At 42.2% G+C, this 21,534-nt stretch overlaps 1 protein-coding gene across 2 annotated transcripts in view; it reads right to left on the minus strand.

Moving 5' to 3' along the window:
* Sec22a (SEC22 homolog A, vesicle trafficking protein) overlaps positions 1 to 6,474 on the minus strand; it is a 49,970-nt gene extending 43,496 nt beyond the window's left edge. Inside the window, exons 1-2 of one of the 2 annotated variants that reach the window (XM_031363772.1) lie at positions 6,381 to 6,474; positions 2,646 to 2,844 (exon numbers count right to left, since the gene is read on the minus strand). In XM_031363772.1, coding sequence (XP_031219632.1) covers positions 2,646 to 2,827 — 182 coding nt within the window. In that variant the 5' untranslated portion in view covers positions 2,828 to 2,844; positions 6,381 to 6,474. Of the gene's footprint in view, positions 1 to 2,645; positions 2,845 to 5,777; positions 6,298 to 6,380 lie in introns of those variants that run through there. The other variant, XM_031363771.1, reaches the window with a different exon arrangement.
* Positions 6,475 to 21,534: the final 15,060 nt, after the last annotated feature.

The raw sequence follows: 21,534 nt of genomic DNA on the forward strand, positions 1-21,534 counted from the left end.
GCAAAACAAAAATTGAAAGATTTGTTTTTTAATTCCAGGTAGTTACCAATATTAGTGTACACTTCAAGGCAGTCTTCAGTAACTCTGGTATGTCTATAGCACTACCTTACAACAGATGGGACTGAGAATGACAGGGGACATTACAAAAGCCCACCACCTACAATGCTTCAATGTTTCAGGGTCTTCACCTTGTCTTCACCTACGAAGAGGCAGGCTGAGGTATCCTTTTAGATTCAATTCAACCACTACCACCAATAGGTTATTTTCTAGATAAATTTTCAAAACTCCAGGTAAATGTAATATCTCATTATTTTAGAGTTACATGATCTAAATAATTGTGGACATTCTCTGAGGCTCTATCCTGGCCTTCTCTCAATTCAGTGACCATTTCTGCTCTCAAAATTTGAACTGTATGTGAATTGTTCCAAAATCCCCCCTCATCCACTAGATTGGAAAGACCACATTAAAGCTGGGTATAGTAGTACATGCCTTTAATCCTAGCATGAGTCAGGCAGATCTTCTGAATTCTAGGCTAGGCTGGCCTACATAATGAATTCAATACTATCAAGGACTACACTGTGAGACCCTGTCTCCTACTAAAAAAAACAAAACAAAACAAAAAAAACAAAAAAAATCCAGGGGATTTCACTGTCTCTCCTCCTCATTCCCTAAGCCATCCTTCTCCAAGGACTGCTCATTTCTGAGGATACTATCATTCTGTTCAGTTCTCTTTGTTCCTTTTCTTCATCTCTAGTATTCCACCTCATAGGCTTGACCATTTCTTCCTTTGAGCCGTCTTTCTGTTTGGCATTTTCTTTCTCATTTGTACATCTATTTTCTACTTCACATGAGTAGCAGTTTGATGAACTTTCTGTTTTATTCTCTGTTCTACAGTCTTGGGTCTGCTTTGATTTTGTACTTTGTTCTTGGTTTCTGTGTAGTTCTAGCTGGCCTGGAACTTACAGATCTGCCTACCTCTGCTTCTGGAGTCCTGGGAGTAAAGACACGCACCACTCCTCACCCCATTTGGTTTTTAATCAAGTGGCTTTCTTCAAACCTGCAGCCTGCTGGATTATAATAACATCCCTCCATCTGAACTTTCAGGCAGGGCAGGGCCTGGAGCCACACTAGTCATCACATTTGTTTCATAGGTACCTGCAAATCTTCATCCGCCAGCACCAAGTCCAATGAAGTAAAAACCTGCCATGGGGCACTCATACACTGCTTCTTCTGCCTTCCTTTCTTACTCTTAGCTGTGATGTCTCGTTCTGCCTTAGGCAAATTTTAATTCTTCAAAATATAGTGTCTGATCTTAATAACAAGGCTATTTGCTGATATAGTCCACATGGACCTTGTTACTATCTGCCTTCCTTCTATGTTCATAATTAGCTTCATGGCCCCCAGGTTAACTGTTCTAATTATTTCATATGGATACTGTCCAAAGTGGTCTCATTTGTCTTCACAGTTTTAACAGTTCCCATTTTAACAAATCATAAACTGGTTTCTAAATCTAAACTCCATAATTGTCTTCTTTGCTAAGCTTCAGGTTCATTCATCCAGCTCAGCATGCCCCTTGGACATCTACTGGACACTTCAGATTTAGCATGTCCCAACAGAACTCTTACCAGTGAAAGGCAACTTAAACCTCCCTAGTCTTGCTCATCTTAGTCCCATTAGGCATGCAGTTTCTAAGGCCAAAAATCTACATATGATGCTCTTCTTCTTCCTTCACATCCTAAAGCCTATCAGGACCATTTACAGGTGACAGGCCTGAAACACAGCCCAACTCCAACTACTCTATTACCCACTCAAGCTGCAGTTGTCCTCTCTACAGCGCCCCCTAGCTGCCACTTGGCTCCTGCTCAGTCTGCTCTTCAGAGTGGCTTGTTCCATCTACTTGGAGCCCAAACCAGACCATACAGTTCTGCAGCCTAAAACTCCCAGTAGCTTCCTAGTGCATAGCATTAATAAAGTAACACACTCATCATGGGGTAGAGGACCCTAAATAGCCTGCCCCATTCCTACCTTCCTGGCCTCAAGTTCTGCTACCTGACTGACCCCACCGTGCTTCGGCACCACCAGCTTTTCTTCCACCCTTTAAGTAGATCCAAGTGCTTTTCCATTAGCTGTTGCTCCAGTCTTACTCTCCATCCACAGAGTCCTTCCTACAACTGCCTCCTTTTTCATTTTTAAAGTTTCTGTTCAAATATCATTCTTCCTGAAGGACTCAGTTAGCACAGAGTAAAGTCACACTCTATCCTAATGCCCCGTCTTAAAGGACAGACAGACAATTTCCCCTCCCAGGATAAAACTTTACTTCTTAGCATTTTCCATTACAATTTGCCTGCTACAATCTTGCACATGTAAAAACTCTTAATAAATAGTGATTGAGAAATTTATAGGAAGCACTATCTACAAAACTAACATAAAGTCTTCTAAAACCAGAATCAAACCCAGAGACTCTGCAAAAAAAAAAAAAGGTTAATAAATCATGACTACTATTTAATGTAAGTTCAGAACACGACTGCTGACTTCAACAAGTTTTTCAGAGTCACTCAAACATAAGGGTCTATTGCAACCACTTACGTTTCATTAAAAGGACAACCTCTAGGCAAGTGACTCTAGTGAACAAACTGAGGTCTTACTTAATGTTATAGTGTCCAGTTTTCAGTGTACATCTATCTGGAAGCTGAGCAAGTTTCCTGGAAAGCATCTTAAAGTACTTTCTGCACTCCTGCATTCCTGTGCTCTGCTCATAATCAGTAGATGCAGACAGCGGTAGTCCATCCCTGACACGAATGACTGAGGCAGATAAAATCATAGACATTTCAACCCACAGAAGACCTAGAATAAAATGAGAAATCTGAATTAAATAAAAATCAAGGCCAAAACTGGTAAGCATTTATATAACTTTCAAAATAATCAGAGTATTAAGATAATGACACAATATATTCCAAGAACCTTCCACTTAACACATTTCTTTTTTTTTTTTTTTTTTTTTTTCGAGACAGGGTTTCTCTATGTAGTCCTGGCTGTCCTGGAACTCACTCTGTAGACCAGGCTGGCCTCGAACTCAGAAATTCACCTGCCTCTGCCTCCCAAGTGCTGGGATTAAAGACATGCGCCACCATCGCCCGGCCACTTAACACATTTCTTAAAAATATGTATCTTCTTCAATGTATATGAATGCTTGTCCACATGTATGTATGAGCACCATGTGCATGTCTAGTGCCCTTGAAGAACAGAGGGGGTACTTGATATGTTGGAACTGGACTTACAGATAGTTGTGAGCAGCTATGTGGGTACTGGAGTCTTCCACAAGAGTAACAAGGACTCTTAACCACTGAGCCATCTCCCCTGCTACCAAACAAGACTTTAAAAAATGGCATTTGCAAGCTGGGGAGATGGCTGAATGGGTAACACTTGCAGGGCAAGTCATCTGATGTCGTGAGTTTGGCTTTCCAGAACACAAGAAAAATTGGGAGACATGGTTATATGAGTAGATATCTATAATCCAAGGCTCCTACAAGGAGATGGGAACTAGAGACACAAGAATTCCCAAACGCTGGATGTGAGGGCGATCTGGCTGCGACAACTGTCACCCCATTGATTGCCAGGGTTGATTCGGCTGATCTGGCTGGCTAGGCAGGTGTCCCCTTCCTCCCTCACCGCTCCATGTGTGTCCCTCCTGAAGCTGCGTGCTCGGTTGAAGAGGACGACCTTCCCCGAATAGAGGAGGACCGGTCTTTGGTCAAGGGTATACGAGTAGCTGCGCTCCCCTGCTAGAACCTCCAAACAAGCTCTCAAGAATTCCTAAAAGCTCTGAGGCCAGATAGCATGGTATACTGCAGTGAACAAGAAACCCTGTCTCAAACACAGTGGGAATGCAAGAACCAATCAATATCTTAGGTTGTCCTTTGACCTCCAAACATATGCTGTGGCACACATATGCTTCACCCCTACTGGTCAGTGTTCATAGCGCTAGAAGTTGCTATACAAGTGACTGGAGGAAGGCAACCATCCATTTCACCCAACTATGAATCCTGCAAGCTCTAATAATGACCTGCCTACAATGCCCAGAGGTGCAATAGTGGCAGAATGTTATAGGAGTAACCAATTTTTTTTAATTGAATTTAAGATCCACTCCATGACCTGGTACCCATAACTGACAAAGTTAATGAGAGCAAGAACCTGAGTCTGTACGGCTCATGGGGAGGAAACTTACTATTACTCTGTTAAATGGCTATTGACATAAAACGATCTCTATACCCATGGATCGGTGCATCACCCAATCCTCATTGGAGAAGCTGTTTCTCAGAGTAGACAGTAGCTAACACAGAAACCCACAACTGCACACTATGCAGAAAACGAGAGCCCTAGGTGGGATATCTTTATCATACCTGTCCCCTCACGGGATCTATGCAGAAGAGGATGGGGGTGGAAGGGTGTGAGAGCCAGAGGTGGAGGACGACTCCAAGGGAAATAGCATTTCCCAGACACAACAGGACAGAAGTACATATGGAGCTCACAGAGACTGAGACAGCATACACAAGATCTGCACCAAGTCGCATGGCAGTGGTGGTGCACGCCTTTAAGCCCAGCACTTGGTAGGCAGAGGCAGGTGGATTTCTAAGTTCTAAGCCAGCCTGGTCTACAGAGTGAGTTCCAGGATAGCCAGGGCTATCCGTGAGAACCGTGTCTCAAAAAACAAAAGCAAACAAACAAACAAAAAAACTAAAACAAAAACAAAAAAAAGTTCTGCACCAACTCAAGCCAGACAAAATCTAGCCAAGAAGCTAGTAGCAATCAGGGACTATACTGGAAGTCAACATCCAACCTTCATACATACCTACATATTCAAGTGTGCCAACATACACTAAAATGCATACATATACATGCACGCCACACACAATTAAGTATAAAATTAAAAATAATACATGAATTTTAAAAAGTCAAACTCCCAGATTGCCCAGATTTAAATCCACAGTCTAGCAGATACCTTCAGCTTTGCTTGTCAAAGCCTCAACTTGCTCACCTCTAAACCATGGCTACTAGTAGACCCATCTTCCAAGGTTCTTTCTAAGATGCTAACAGCCTCTACCTCTATGCTCACCAAAAGCACTTGCCTGTATTCTACTAAAAGGCTTAGCTTAAGTATTTTGTTATGCTTGCTACTGACAGCAACCATACCTACCCTCTGCAGACCAACCACTTCATGCACCTCATTTGAACCTTCCAGGAACCTGTAAGGCTGGGTATTCGTTTCATTTTGTTTTGGAGGAAACACGAGTCCCAAAAGTTTAAGTCATTTGTCCAACCCCTAGACTAGTTGTCACTGTCTCTAATAACTCTATGAAACATTGCCTCTAAACACATTCACGCTTCTTCACTACAAGGACAGGAAGGTCACAAGGATCTCTTTGCTAGAGTTTCTTTTCACACACCAAACTAAAACATACTTAAACTTTAAGCGGCCCCTAAAAATATAGTACTAAACTGATGTGATCTTCTTAAGTGGAAAACGCCCGATACAGGTGTCAGGTTCAGTTCTCAGTCTTCCTATTACACACCAGAAGTTCTACGTATTGTTTAAGATACCCGCCTAACTTCTCACAGTGCTGGCAAATGAGTGGGTACCAGTAACATGGAACGTGATTCCGTTTTTAAAAAATGGTTGTTCTGCCCATCGGCTGGGATTCTATCCGGTGTAGCCTGGCGGGACACCCAGGCTCTGCCCTGAGTGAAGCACAGGAGGGGCGGGTTCTGAAGAGTTCTACCTGCTCCAGGGGGAGATGGTGATCCCGGAAGCTAAGCAGCAGGAGATCCACACTTGTGGAGCCAACTTCTCTGGTCTCTTTTCTGCCACAGAAGAGTCGCAAAGTACCTTTAAACAGGGCCTCACGGGATTTCCCAGAGCCAACGTGGGCGATCTCCAACTGCAACGCCCATTGAGACTTCACAAATCACAGGGTACAAGCTACCCTAACCAAAAGTAAGTAGGTATGCCACCTCAAGCTCTCTCGGGCCACCTACCAGCCCGAGTGAGTCGGTGTGTTTCGGACATTGGGGGCCAGGGAGTAAATACTAAGGCTAGCTGGCAGCCCGGGACGACCGTCCCTGCCAGTCAACCGCCCCTACTCTGACCGCCCATCCTAGGACAGGCCTGCCAAACAGCAACCGCCGCCCGCGAGGCTCGAAGCCCTAGGTCGCAGGGACCCCGGACCCCGCACGCCCGCCCTCCTAAGCTCTGACGCCACCGCCACCAAGCTCCGGCTCGGACACTACCGGTCAAGCCGAGATGGAACTCCGAGAGCGGCGCGAGCAGTGGGCCAGAGCTCCCGGAGACCCTGAGGAAGCTGAAAAGAGGGGCCGGGCCGTACCTGTCGCTCCGGGACCCACGGCTCGGAGTGACGCGCCACGCAGTGCATTGTGGGGCCGGGAGTGGCCTTCTAGCGGGGATGCCCGCGTCCAACGTGGCTGGCGCCGGCGGAGCTCGCGCGGGCCTATCGGGCGCCGTGGGAAGCTTCCAAAGACCCGCCCCTTTCCCCTTCCCCGCCCTATCCCCGCCTCCTCCAGCGGAGATTGGCAGGTTTTCCACCTGCGCCAGGAGATTGCCTTCTCTCCTAAGAACAGAATTATGCTGTCCTTCGGAAATAAGGCTAATCTCCTTCACCTGCTGCTTTGTGTCTGGAAGCGGTTTGTCTCTAGAGCGCCACTCGGGACAGAGGAAAAGCTCTCTTTGGTGAACACGGAAAGGATCTTCTTCCGTCAGGCACTACACAAAGAAACTTACTAAAACAGAGAGATGCCAGATGCTAGCCTCAGTAACTCCTCCCAGCCTCCACGAGGTTCTGTATTATTAAACAAGCCTATGCTGAATGTCAATTAAATGGTAGGCAGCATACTAAGCATGTTTTACAGGAATATACACAGCACTCCTTTTAAGATGTAATAGGAATAAAAGGCATTAGAGCAACATTGTTACAGAAATATACATTATGATTGGTATTGTGAAGAAAACCTAATAGGTACACTGATGAATTGGTTGTGGAGTGTCAGGGAAGAGTTCTATGATTAAGTGCCTTTTAAAGTCAAGACATATTAAGGGGCCTTTAAGAATGTTCTAGGCCCTGGAAACATGACTTGTGAACATTTAAATTGTACTAAGAAGGTGTGCTGGTTGGTTTCTGACAACACGACAGAAACCTTAACATAGCTAGAAGAAGGAATCTTGAAAAACTGCCTCTGTAAAATTAAACTGGTTGGCAAGTCTGTAAGATATTGCCTTGATTGATGACTTATACAGGAGGGCCCCGCCCAATGTGGGCGGTCTTCACCCCTGTGCAGATAGTCCTGGGTTGTACCAGAAAATAGGCTGAGCATGGGGAGCAAGCTAGTAAGCAGCTCTCCTCCATGACTTCTGTCTCATTTCCTGCCTCCAGATTCCTTCGGTGAGCTCCTGCCCTCACTTTCCTTCATAGATGAAATAAATCCCTTCCACTCCAAGTTGCCTTTGGTCACCGTGTTTAATCTCATCCTAAAACAGAGAGGATGTAGGGGCAAGAAGTTTAGGCTGATATGAGGCACAGGCTAACTCTCTTTGGCTGCTTTATACAGTTCAGACTATAATCAGCAACACCCTAAGGTCAATGTGGAGCTAATCAAGACTCTTAAGTAGGCTCTGATTTACATATTTTAAAGCTCATTCTAATGTTTATGGAGATGGATGGATAGGGGGCAAGAAGGGTTCCTGATGGACCAGTTTGGAGGCAGTTGTATTGGTCGAGGCCACAAATGACGGTGGCTTAAACAAAGATAATGGCAGTAGAGGCAGAAAGAGATGGACAATTTCAAGATATGAATAAATCATAGATGGATTCATAGGGCTTAATGGATTGGTTTTCTGGAGCAGGTCATAAAAAAAGAAGACTATTAAACATGATTCCTTAGGTAACTAGATGGGTTAAGAAGCCATTAGGATTCACAAAGTGTAGCAAACGTGTGGGGCTATGTTAAATTTGAAGACCTATAAATGGGGAATGTCAAGAAGCAGTTTGGAATAAGTATGCCTAGGGCTCAGAGGGGAGATCTGAACTAATTATGTATTTGGCAGTTTTTGGTATGACTTAACAGAGCATTCTACTCTGAGATAAAGTTTCAGCAGAAATGTATTCATATGTATTAAAAATGTCTACAGAATGAATAGATAGATGGTGGACTAGTCACACAATCTAAGGAAAAAGAACGATAATCGACAACTATATACAAATCACCACAAGACTGAAATAAGCCAGTTCACAAAAACGCATGTCACATGACTCCACTTACATGATATTCAAAAACCACTGCATAGGTTTTGGAGGCAGGATGTTGCTTCCTAGCATGATCAAAAGAAAACAAAACCAAGTCTGCGAAACAAGTGCTTGCAGGCATTGGCCAACCCCAGCAGTCACTTTATGCTCATAGAAAGAAGAAGCCAACAGGGTGAACCCCCAGGTTTTCCCAGATTGCTTTCTGGGGATAATATTGGAAGCACAGGCTAGAAGGAAGCCAGACAGAGGTCCAGCCCCATGGTAAGGAGGAGACTAGCAAGAGCTTTAATCTGAGAGCGGAGAAAGAGCTCCAGGAGTACATGAAGGTCCTTGGCAAATAGCCGCTACTGGGAAATGTAAATGGAAACAACTACCAGAGTTTCAAAGAAGTTTGGAAACATTCAAGTTCTAAGTAATTAGGCCAGGAAAGAAAATAAGCTCATTAGAAACATAGAGCATTCAGTAGAGAGACCTCTAGACAAGCAACAGTTTGGAAATAATATTTAATTACTACAAACCATATTGAAAAGCTGCTCTTTACACCCTCTTTACACTTTAAATCACCTCTCATTTACTTATAATAACTTATACAGGAAGGCCACATATCTACTAAAACTTATTGTTTAGAAAATTAAATCTATGCATGCTATGATGAAATTTCCCCATAAATATCTTAAATGTGTTGGTTGAATCTATGGCTACAGGGCCCACAACTATGGATATCAGATTGTCATAAAGTTCTATGATACAAATAAAGTGAAATAATATTATTTGAATATAAGACAAGGAAAATAGAGATACCCAAAAGTTTATTAAGTTACTAAAAAATGGAGTTTCATGGGGCTAGAGAGATGGTGTAGAGGCTAAAAACACTTACCACTCTTTCATAGGACCCAGGCTCAGTTCCCAGCAACCATGGGGCAGTGAACAAACACCTCTAACTCCAGTTCTGTAGGCTCTGATAGCCTTTTCTGGCCTTCTTGGACAGTGCATGAACTCAGTACACAAACATGCACACCAACAAAACACTCATGCACATGAAACAAAATAAATCTTTGTTTTAATGAAGTACCATAAATAATTCAAAGGGAGAGAAGGATATTGGCCATGGTGGTTACATGCTTGTAACCCCAGGGAGGCTGAGCAGGAAGGCTGTCATAAATTCAAGTCCAGCCTAGGCTCTACAGTGAGTTCTAGACTCACTGTAGTCACACAGTGCAACCCTGTCCCCTTCCTACCAAAAATGAAATAAGGAAAACTGGAACAGAACCCAGTTTGGATGGATGTCGATATGTTATACTCAGTCTCAACCCCAAGGACAGTTTAAATGAAATGTAAATGCTCTCAGTGCTTCAAGTAAATGGCAAATATTATTATGTTGAATTTTTTTCTAAAGGCATAACTCAACCTATGCTCTCTACAAGTTGTCTGCTTTAACAATGGATGCACGGCTAAGTTAACAATGATAAGTTTCTTTTAAAAAAGGAAAAACCCAATAAATAAATAAAATAAGTTGGAAATAACCATGTTCATATCAAAGTAAGCAGGAGAGCTGGGAGTGCCCTCAAGGTTGAAGCGTGATATTTTGTAACGACATCAGAAAGAAAAGTGCATAGAGCAGACACCAGTAAACTAAAGGGAGAAGCAGAGACAGCCATGATTATCAATGGAGATCTCAGCATCCTTCCTTCTCTAGTGAGGGAGGAAGTCAATGAAAGTAGGTAAGGACACAGAAGATAAGCAATTTACCATGGTTGCTCTGCAGAGTACTTCACTAGACAACAGTGGAGCGTACATTGTTTTCAAGTGCACATAGAATCTTCACCGAGGGAAAGCACATTCTGGACCACAAAAACAATTACAAGAAACACGTGTGAAAGGCATTCTTTGACAGGGGTTTAGGATCCTACTAATATATATATACATTTCAATTGGTTGGTGTGTGCGTGTGCATGCGTGTGTGTGTGTGTGTGTGTGTGTGTGTGTGTGTGTGTGTGTGTGTGAAAGTGTGAAAGAGGAAAATTTATAGGAGTTGGCCTTTTCCTTCTACTGTGTGTGCCCTTGGGATTGAACTCAGTCATCAGTCTTGGCATCAAGCACCTTTACCCACTGCGCCATCTCACCAGCTCCTAGTGCAGAGATTTTCCTTACAGTTCCTTGTCTTGTTTTGTTTTTGTTTTTTAAATTTTACTCCAAAATACTGAAATCTAATTAGCAGTTCTGAAACTCTTTTTTTGTATTTCCTAAGACTGAGCAAATGAGTATATATGCTCAGAAAATAGGAGCCAGGCCTCTTGAGCCAGGAATTAAATATAAGAGTTTTTAAATGCCACTTTCAGTAAAGAAATCAGAAATCGGTGGTGGTGCCATAGTCTCAGGGTCAGGGCAGAGAAAGGGACGTGTGTGTCTAGAACATTGTGGGGAAATGTTAACAAATGACAGGGACATATCAGAGGTGTACAAAGGCTACTTAAAGGACATGTCACGGCTCAGAGCTTAGACAGTGTGAGCGCTTACTTAACACTTGCAGTGTTTATGAACTACTGAACAGAGTAGATGCTATAACTACCACAGTCAACCTGTGGATGTGCTTCAAATCCTGTCTCCAGGAATGAGGTAGCCCTCTCTTCCTGAGAGAAAACTTCAAGAAGGGAAGGTGGTATGATGGACTACAGCAAGCACAGGTGGTACAATCCGAAGAATAATATGGGCTGAATGTCCATGCCCATCCTGATTCACATCCTGAAGTTCTGATCCCACTGTAAGGGTAGTTGGAAATTATGGGGGAAATGATAAATGGAGTTGGGAGGTAATGGAGGCTAAATTAGGTCTTGAGGTCTTGTAATAGGATAAATGTTCTTTTAAAAAAGGAAGAGGGTTGGTAAGATGACTCAACACAGAAAGGCCCTTGTCCCACCTTGATAAAAGGGAAGACCAACTTCCTCAAGCTGTCCTCTGAGTCCATAGATGCGCGCATGCGTGCACACACACACACACACACATACACACACACACACACACACACACACACACACACACAAAGTGAGTAAATATTGAGGGGGAAAAAAGAGCAAGATATATGCCTCTGCCATCTGTTATGTTTCATTTCTGTGACTGCAATACCAAAGGACCTGGGTTCAATTCCCAACACTGCATGGTGGTTCATAGCCATCTATAAGCCTAGTTCCAGGGAATCAAATAGGTACACATGAGTATCACATATGTATATGAATGTAGGCAAACACTGATATACATACAGTAAGATAAATTTAAAAGGAAGCATGTTCTATAAGTATAGAGAAATTCAACCGGGAAACAATTATAGAAATAAAGAAGGACTAGCTTTGGACAAGAAGATTTTCCAAGCATGAGTGAAATGAAAAGTCACTGGGGGAAAGGTAATGCCTCAGAGGAAATAAAAGCACAAAACATGTTTACATTAAAAAAAAACAAAACAGTTCAATTACGATTTAGGCAACAAACTACGGAGATAGACATTAATTATGACAAGGAATGCCAACATGTCAATAAAAGAATATGGAACACTCTCACTACAAACAGACAAGGACCTGAAAAGAGCATTTACAAAGGCTCTTTAAGTGGCCAACAAATATTGAATGAGAATTAAGTAGAAGTTAAATGTTCTTCCCTTCCAGTGGGAGTTGTGTTTCAGCATACGCAAGTCTTCCAGGTGAGGAGGGACAGCTTTGCTTAATACAACATGGCGTGTACAATAGAAGGAAATACAGAACGAGAGAAATCATCATTTGGAGCCCAAATGAAAACACTGCTTTAGATAGAAATTCACCATCCGAGCTGGAGAGATGGCTCAGAGGTTTAAAGCACTAACTTCTCTTCCAGAGATCCTGAGTTCAATTCCCAGCAACCACATGGTGGCTCACAACCATCTGTAATGAGATCTGATGTCCTCTTCTGGTGTATCTGAAGATGCTACAGTGGACTCATATGCATAAAATAAATACATAAATCTTAAAGAAAGAAAAAAGAAATTAACTATCAGTGGCAAAGTCATTAGGGGGAAGGTAAATGAACACAAAACACAAGACAACCTTAAAGTGCTAAAGTACACTGTACTGATTACTGTCCAGTCTCCAAAGGGAAACATACCTGTCTTAGTGTTTCTATTGCTGTAAAGAGACACAATGACCACAGCAACTCTAATGAAGGAAAACATTTAATTGGGGCTGGCTTCCAGTTCCAGTTTCAGAGGTTTAGTTCATTATTGTCATGGTGGCATGCAGGCAGACACAGAGCTGGAGATGGAGCCGAGAGTTCTACATCTTGATCTGCAGGCAGCAGAAGGAGACTGATTGGAGCTTCATTTGGTAGAGTTTGAGCATATCAGACCCCAAAGCCTGTACCCACCGTGGTACACTTTCAGCAACAAGGCTATACCTACTCAAACAAGGCCACACCCCCTAATAGAGCCACTCCCTATGGGCCAAGCATTCAAACACACGAGTCTCAATCTCAGTATTACTAATGATTGAGCATTGGGGATATTTTTTGTCATGCTTTTTTGTTTTGTTTTGTTTTTTCGAGACAGGGTTTCTCTGTGTAACCCTAGCTGTCCTGGAACTCACTCTGTAGACCAGGCTGGCCCGGAACTCAGAAATCTGCCTGCCTCTCCCTCCCAAGTGCTGGGATTAAAGGCGTGCGCCACCACCGCCTGGCTTGTCATGCTTCTTGAGGTATTAAAATAGGGCAGAGAAGTGGGAGAAAATAATAATCTTAGTGTTTGTACAAAGCAAACACACAGCAAAAGTAAGTCAGCAACCTACTTTCTTTTTGCAAAATAGGTGAGCCAAACCCAAACTGAGCTAGTGCGCACCCTCAGCCAAGATGGCCTCTGTCTCTCACCTTCAACATATGAAAGTGACTGCATCTCATCTCATTGGTGGAGGAGTGCTTCACAATCTGATGTGATTGGCTAATCCATGGGAAGGAGGAAAAGAGATTCAGAAGATAGGGGCCCCTTGTAGGGATTAACAACCTTTGGTAGAATTAAAAACTTTTCTCACAGAAGGAGGCTCTGGAGGTAACAAGATTAACATACAAGACACCAGTTGGCAGAAAGATTAAGAACCTATTCCCTCCAGGAGGTGGTGGCATACGCCTTTAATCCCAGCACTTGGGAAGCAGAGGCAGGCAGATTTCTGAGTTCGAGGCCAGCCTGGTCTACAGAGTGAGTTTCAGGACAGCCAGGGCTATATAGAGAAACCCTGTCTCAAAAAACCCCCCAAAAAAATAACCTATTCCCACCAGGCCTATGATGAACAGAGGTCCTGTGGAGGTTTGATGCCCCTGTGTAGAGAGATGCTGGAGCAGTTGGTCAGGAGAGGTTGGGGGAATAGCCTTGTAGAGGCAAAGGGGAGGGGGAAGAGGGCGGATATGGGATAGGGGGCTTATGAAGGGATAATGGGGAAGTGGGATATCATTTGAGATGTAAATGAATGGAATGATTAATTTAAAAAATGACCCCCTAGAGCAGTAATCCTCAACCCGTGGGTGGCGACCCCTTTGGGTGGAAAGACCTTTTCACACAGATATCCTGCATATCAGATGTTTACATTATTATTTGTAACAGTAGCAAAATTATAGTTATGGAGAGGCAATGGAAATAATTTTATGGTCGGGAGTCAGCACAACATGAGGAACTGTATTAAAGGGTTGAAACCTTAGGAAGGCTGAGGACCCGTGCTCTAAAGGATCAGCACCCTGTGGACCTTTCTCAACATTCTAGATTTTGAAAGTACTGGGGAAGGTTTGGCAAAGTGTGCGCTAGTTCACTTCGAGAGAGTGATTCACGGTTTAATTTTCATTGGTTTTCCCAAGGTTTGCAAAGTTTTGACAACAAATATCCTTTTATTATTAGCAGGAAAGTTTCTATATAAAAATGCCTTCCAATGGGAGATGGCTCAGTAAATGAAGGGGCTGCCTGCCACACAAGCCTGAGAACCTGCGTTTTCAACTCTAATACCTACACAAAAGCCTGGTGTGGCAGAGTACTCTGAAACCCCAGTGTTTGTAGGGCAGAGACAGTGGATTGTGGGCACCTGCTAACATGTAAGGCTAGCTGAGTGGGTGAGATCAAGGTTCGGTGAGGAACCCTGTGTCAAAAAGTAATGTAGAGAGCAATGGAGGATATTGACCTCTGGCCTCCACAATACTCATACACCTGCAAATGTGCAGGTATAAGCAAAGGTAAAACAAACAAAACAAAACAAAAAAACAAAAAACTCCCCAAACAAGGACAGAGAAAAAAGTTGGGTTAACATAGGACAGGCTGAGAGAACCAGAGTTGTGAAAGCCTGTCTATAAAATTACATGCTGTGTTAACAACAGGAGTCATTTAGAATTGCTATAAAAATTATAATGTAGAAGCATATAAAATCAAAACAGCAAAAGTCATCCCTCAGCTTTTGCAATTTTCCTTTTACTGGTTTAGTGGGTATTTTTCCATACGCAGCATTTCTAAAAAATGAGATCAAATTCCACCTATTATCCTACAACTTCTTTAATGACTTAACAATATTTTGTGCAGTCCTTCCTACCCCATCTGTCAGCGTGGAGTTTATTTTATCCTTCTTAACAGTGGCAGATGGCGACACAGATGATCCATAAGTTATTGAATCCTTCCTATTTGTATATGTTTAGGTTCTTTCTCGAGCCATTCTAGACATCACAAGTGCACTTTGCTCAGCATATTTAGATAGGACACATCCCTCGCTGCAGTTTGGTCTAAGGCAGCCATTTTCAGTCTGTGAGCCATGATGCCTTTGAGGGGTCTCACAACACTTTCACAGATATTACTTAATTTTTTAAAAGTCTATTTTTTTTAAATTTATTTTTTAAAATTATTTAATATATATGAGTACACTGCCAGTGTCTTCAGACACACCAGGAGAGGACATTGGAACCCATTACAGGTGGTTGTGAGCCACCATGTGGTTGCTGGGAATTGAACTCAGGACCTCTGGAAAAGCAATCAAGTGCTCTTACCTGCTGAACCATCTCTTCAGCCCTTAAAAGTCTGTTTTTAAATGATGGTTCATAAACGCTTTAACTTCCCTTCTAGTTCATCACTCACCAGAATTAGTGGAAAGGAAAGGATATAGGGGGAAGTGGACCTGTTTAGAAATTGTTCTTTGGAACAAATCCTACCTGTGTTGTCAGGAAACCAACAGTTCATGTTCACAGGAGTCAGCAGTGGCAGCTCCATCCACTCATAAACACTTCATAGATATATCAACAGTCTAGTTCGATAGAGTCAAGATACTAAACATAAATCAATAACGATGACAGGACCTAATAGACAGCCACGTCTTAATCTTGACACCCGTCAACAAGAGAGACCAACAGGAATGCCAGGATAAGTTCTTGGCTATGCCTCCTTCACCAAAGCGAAGATCAACGAAGACACAAGACCTACCGGTGTTGTATAGCTAACTCTATAAACATGCCAATCATCATCCATCAGTCACCATCATCGTCCATTGAATTCTATTTATTCTCCCTCTAAACATCACATGTCCTCCAGGTCTTGCTTCAACATGTATATTTGTCTCACCTGACATCTCTCTGTTAATCAGTCTGAGTCCATGAAAGCGGTAAGAAGCCGAGACACATCACCAGAAGTTTTTTAATGTGTTTTTCTCTATGGAGTCCGGACAAATGGAGCTCAACTACACAACATAGTACATATATGTTGGTAATGAAGAATCCTTCATCATATATCCCTTTATATGCTTTTTTAATAGAACTTCTTTTCATCTGTGTCTGCTTCAATGAAACATTCCTTCATGAGTCTGTCTTTTACCTATGTCTACTTCAAGAAAACACTCCTTCATGTGTTTACCCTAACAGAACACCATCTAACATAACTGACTTTCCAAAGAACCCTTAAATTTCCACTTCATTCAGGGTTCACCTAAGATCATCAGAGAACACAAATACTCACATTACAATTCATAACAGTAGCAAACACAGTTATAAAGTGGCAATGAAAACAATTTGGTGGGCAAAGGTCTATATTAAACATGACACTGTATTAAAAGGGTGGCAGCATTAGGAAGGTGAAGAACTGTTAAGGGTATGTAGAGTTAAAATTAAAAGTCATGCCAGGCAGTGATGGCACACACCTTTAATCCCAGCACTTGGGAGGCAGAGGCAGGCAGATTTCTGAGTTCAAGGCCAGCCTGATCTACAGAGTAAGTTCCAGGACAGCCGGGGCTACACAGAGAAATCATGTCTTGAAAAACCAAAAAAAAAAAAAAGTCACATCAATTGCCCTAAAAGCTTCTAAGCTGACTTGTACAGTACACTATAATGTACTAATCCCCCCCAAACACACACACCAACTTAGACTTGTGTTATCAGGCCTTTAATCCCCTCACCTAACCAATTAAAATACATGTCTAATAAGCATTAGGCCCTGGGTTTGATTTCAATTTTCCCAACTGTAGTTTTTATATGATTAATGAGGTTGGTAATTTGAAAGTATGTCTATTGGACAAATACGTTTCTCATTTTATAACTTACCTATTACCCTGTCGTAAGAGGCCTGTTTATGTTTCTTCTCTTGTTTCTGAAATATTCTAACAAAAGCAGCTAGGGGCTCCCTCCTGTCTTTTCCTTCAAACCTAGTCCTTGAAACAGGGATACGTTCTGTGGGTGGCTCTCCCTACCTCCATTAACAAATCAAGATAATCCCCCTAAGGTCAGGCCAAGATGTCCATCTTTCCAGTGATTCTAACTTCTGCAAGTTAACAGTTAACATTAATGATCACAAATACTAAAGAAATCTAAAGAAGCCCTAGGTTTAAAAATGACTTTTTTAGGCTAAGCCTGGTGGCACAGATTTGCAGTTTCAGCTACTTGGCAGATCATGAGTTCGAGGCATGCCTAGACTTGCCAGAGACGAATAATATACCAAGATATCCTCCCTCCCTCCCTTTTTTTCTTTCTCTCCCCGACCCCTTGTTTGATAACAAGTTCTGTTATCAAAGGATAAAATAGATCTATTCTAACTTCCTAGACTGTTGTTTTGAATATTTACCTATTTAGATTCAAAAGTCCCAAAGATGTTCTCTTCTGTTTTAAAAATAGATGCCCACGCCATACTTTCCAGATGCCTTACTGTCATAATTTTCCAGGTGAGGAATCAGAGCACGAAGCCGTGTGCTTAGTTAGAGCCACAAAATGACCCAGCAGTAGACATACATCTAAAGTCTATCGCTCCATCTTATTTTTCAATTATGTGTCCTGTACTTCCCTCCTGCAGTTCACTCCCCTCCGCAGCCTCATTTACTGGAATAAAGACCCAGTTAGTATTCATAGGTTTTATTCAAATGCATAAATATGTAAGTTCATGAAAGAGCAAACTGATTGTACTTTGGCTATAACTTATTTCCTGTTCCTGTTTACAAATAAGGCTTTAATTATTGTATATTTCTTGGCCAGAGGAAAAATGACCTAGAAATAATATTCCCTTCAACCAAAACTCAGTGAAAAATATATTTTAATACAGTGGCATTTGTGCAGAGAAGGGGAAAAAAAAACTGCAGTGTGACATTGCTGCTGTAGTTTAAGAAAAAAAAAAAATAAGACAGGCAGGCTGCAGGGAAAGACTTTAAACTTTTATTACAGGAGAGGGTGTGAAGTGGGGGAAGTTCTCCAGATCCAAAGTATGCTTTCCTTAGCTGCTATAAATACAGCCATCATTTCTTCGCCACCCCCAGGTGCCAGTGACCTTGGAGGGTGGATGGAATAGAAGCAAATGCCTTTCTCAGAAAGGATGGGCTGATTGCCTGGCACACCCAAACCTCCATTTTCATGGGATTGGAAAATATTATTATTAGCACTGTTAAAAATTATCTTTAAAAAATAAGCATTAACATTGCATGCTAATTGCTTTTGCACTTGTTTAGCTTCTTAGTGTGTCTGTGCCTTAAGTATAATTATTACTTTATTTTATAGGACTAACCCTCAGATTTGGCTGAGGTCCCCACAGCTAGTAAATAAAAGAGTTGAAATTCAAATCCAGCCCTGAAAGCTCTCATGCTTTCTCCATGATTCAACTTTCCTGTACAGTTGTCCTTTCAGTTTGTCTGTGATGTATCAGGTTCCAGAATGTTCCCGGATATCAAAATATAATGCAAAGTCCCCTACATACAATGGCATGTTGTCATTTGACCCTCTGGAAATCCTCTGGCCTAATTAAATCTCCTCCGGAGTAACACCTAATATAATATAAACATGAGGTAAATAGCAGTTGGGTACACACTGTAGGAAATTAGGGCAAGAAAAAATCCTGGCCATGTTCAGCACAGACATAATTTCTAATCTACAGTTGACTGAATTTGTGGATGTGAAAGCTGCAGTTAGGAGGGCAGAGTGTGGCTATGAGGGTGAAGGTAGACCAGTTGTCTTAAGTTTGCCCTCCCAGGGAACTTCACAGCTTAGGGACTCAACTATTTCTATGTCTGCTTTTCAGCTTTATAAGTTCAAAGCCAATGTTCTGAATTGGTGCATACAAGAATGGAATGTTATGGAGCAGGAGCATGCTAGAGGGAGAGGTAACACTGCTGGGAGATGTGAATGTGGACACATTTGTGTGGAAGGATATGGAGTCAAAGTCCAAGAAAGACACAGACACTGAGAGGAAGTAGATACACACAGGGCTATTCTATAAGAGATGTCCGTATCATCCCAGAAACCACAGAGATCTGCACCAACCAACCGAATGACACTCAAGGACCCCGAAGAAGTAGAGAAACAAAAAGACCTGTGGGAATGTCGGCTTTTCTTTTGATAACTCACTTTTGTATCTCTGAAGGCTTACTGTGATATCAGAACCATCAGAAAGCTTCTGGGGTTGAAGATTGAAGGAGCAGAGGCCAGACAATTCTCCAAGGAACACTGATTGCTGCAGCTGAGCAACCACACTAGAAACTAAGCTAGAGTTTCCTTAGCTTGCTTTATACATTTTGCCTGTAAGGTCAACTGTTTGATTTACATGCCTAGAGGGACCAGTTTATTGAAAATGCGGTTCATTTCCACAGCTGATTGGATCACCTGACCAGAGGAGCTAGTCAGCAACCTTTCAGGGCCTCTTCAGAATTTGGTCTAAGAAGCTATGTGTGGCATAGTTCGTCCTAGTAATCTCTGCATTAGCCAGAGGCAGGAGGATGACAGCAAGTTCAAGGCCAACCTGTTTTACATAGTGAGTTTCAGGCCATCCAGGGCTACATAGTGAGACTGTTTCAAAGAATCAATCATCCTATTATAATATCATTTAACATGTAAGCTGTATTGCTATATGTACAGTAAAGTATAGTTTTAAATTTTTAAAAGAGAAAGACTGGAGATTTGGCTTAGCCCAGTGGTTCTCAACCTTCCTAATGCTGCAACACCTTAATACAGTTCCTCACGTTTTGGTGACCCCCCCCAACTATAAAGTTATTTTATAGCTACTTCATAACTGTAATTTTACTACTGTTATGAATCATAATGTAAATATCTGATATGCAGGATATCTGATATGTGACCTCCAAAGGGGTTGAGACCCACTGGTTGAGAATGACTGACTTAGCAGTTAAGAACAATTTCTGGTCTTCCAGAGGACCTGAGTTTAGAACTCAGAACCCATACACATCCACCTGTAACTCCAGCTCTAGAGGAACTGATGTCCTCTTCTGGCTCCCACAAATATCAGAACACACACAAGCATGGAACAACATTCACGTGTGTGTGTGTGTGTGTGTGTGTGTGTGTGTGTGTGTGTGTGTGCATGTGCGCGCACACGCGCGCGCGCGCGCGCGCGCACACACACACACACACATTTATATTTTAAAAAGGAGCTAAAGGAGGAAAAACAGTTGAGCAGAAGTAGTAAGGTGACATGTTTATGGAACTATACAGTAGGTAGAGAGTCTGTACAGTGTTACGTGTGACCCAGATTATAAGGGATAGTCCATTTAGAACTCCGCATATAAAGGTCAAGAGAAAGGAGTGCAGTAATATGTTCCGATGAAGTTACAGAGACAGGTAACTCTCATTGTGGTTAGCAGTGCAGGTAGGTTATTTCCCACGATTAGGTCTTCCTAAAATTCCCCTACCCGATTTCCAATCTTGTTAATAAACCCTCTTTAGGAGAGCGCTGATTTATTTTTTATTAATAATTTCTAACACACACTAATTTATGACTAAAGATACAATCACAGTCATGAACGACGGATGGATCCTTTCCAATGAGGATTCGTAGGTCTCATATGTGAGTAATGGAATGTTTAAGCAGAATGGTAACTCTTTGAGCCAAGGGTTGGATCATCTCATAGGAAGTTTGATTCAAATTAAACAGAAGCTTCCAGACCCCTCTGTACAGAAACGGGAAGAAATAATTACTCAGTCTCCACAAAGGGATCCTCACATTTGAACTCTACCATCCAATTCTCAAACTCCTTTATTTAGTTGAATAAGGAATCTGAGGTTGCAAGAGTTTACTAAGCTGCCACAGCACTAGGAACGAGCAGGAATGGTGTCCATTGTCAGGCCACTTTTCCTCTCTGGCACTCAGCTTGCCAAGGGACTAACACTGGCAGCCATTCACTCCGGCCTTTTCATACCTATGGCCACAAGATAACTAAGCATGCGGCTTGACTTGGCTAAGCCACCATGTCCAGAGAGATGGTTAAACGTGCTGGATTTTTTTCCTGTGACATTGTTATTGGATGAGATTAATATTTAAATTGATAGATTCTGAGAAAAGCTTCCAAGGCTTGAACTGCATAAAGTCTGACCTCCCCTAGGCAGGAAGGATTTCTACCAGCAGGTGGCCTTCAGGTTTGTGTTGTAACATACACACACACACACACACACACACAGAGAGAGAGAGAGAGAGAGAGAGAGAGAGAGAGAGAGAGAGAGAGAGAGAGAGAGAGAGTCTGTTTCTTTGGAGAACCTTGACCACATAGTAACGGACAAATGGATAACACTCCCACTTTGGTTTTTTTTGTTTTGTTTTGTTTTTTAGTCTGCATGAGCTAAGGCCATTGCTTCTCACAACTCAGTCTCACAGAAAAGACCATTCAACACTACAAAGTAGAATATATTATTTTTTTAAAAAGCTTCCCTTGTGTATTAAATCTCACTAGATTCCATTTTAGAGTGACCTTCCCAACCTTGTCTTCAGACTCTGGCT

This window comes from Mastomys coucha, unplaced genomic scaffold (genome assembly GCF_008632895.1).
Source record: "Mastomys coucha isolate ucsf_1 unplaced genomic scaffold, UCSF_Mcou_1 pScaffold12, whole genome shotgun sequence".
Classification (NCBI taxonomy): domain Eukaryota; kingdom Metazoa; phylum Chordata; class Mammalia; order Rodentia; family Muridae; genus Mastomys; species Mastomys coucha.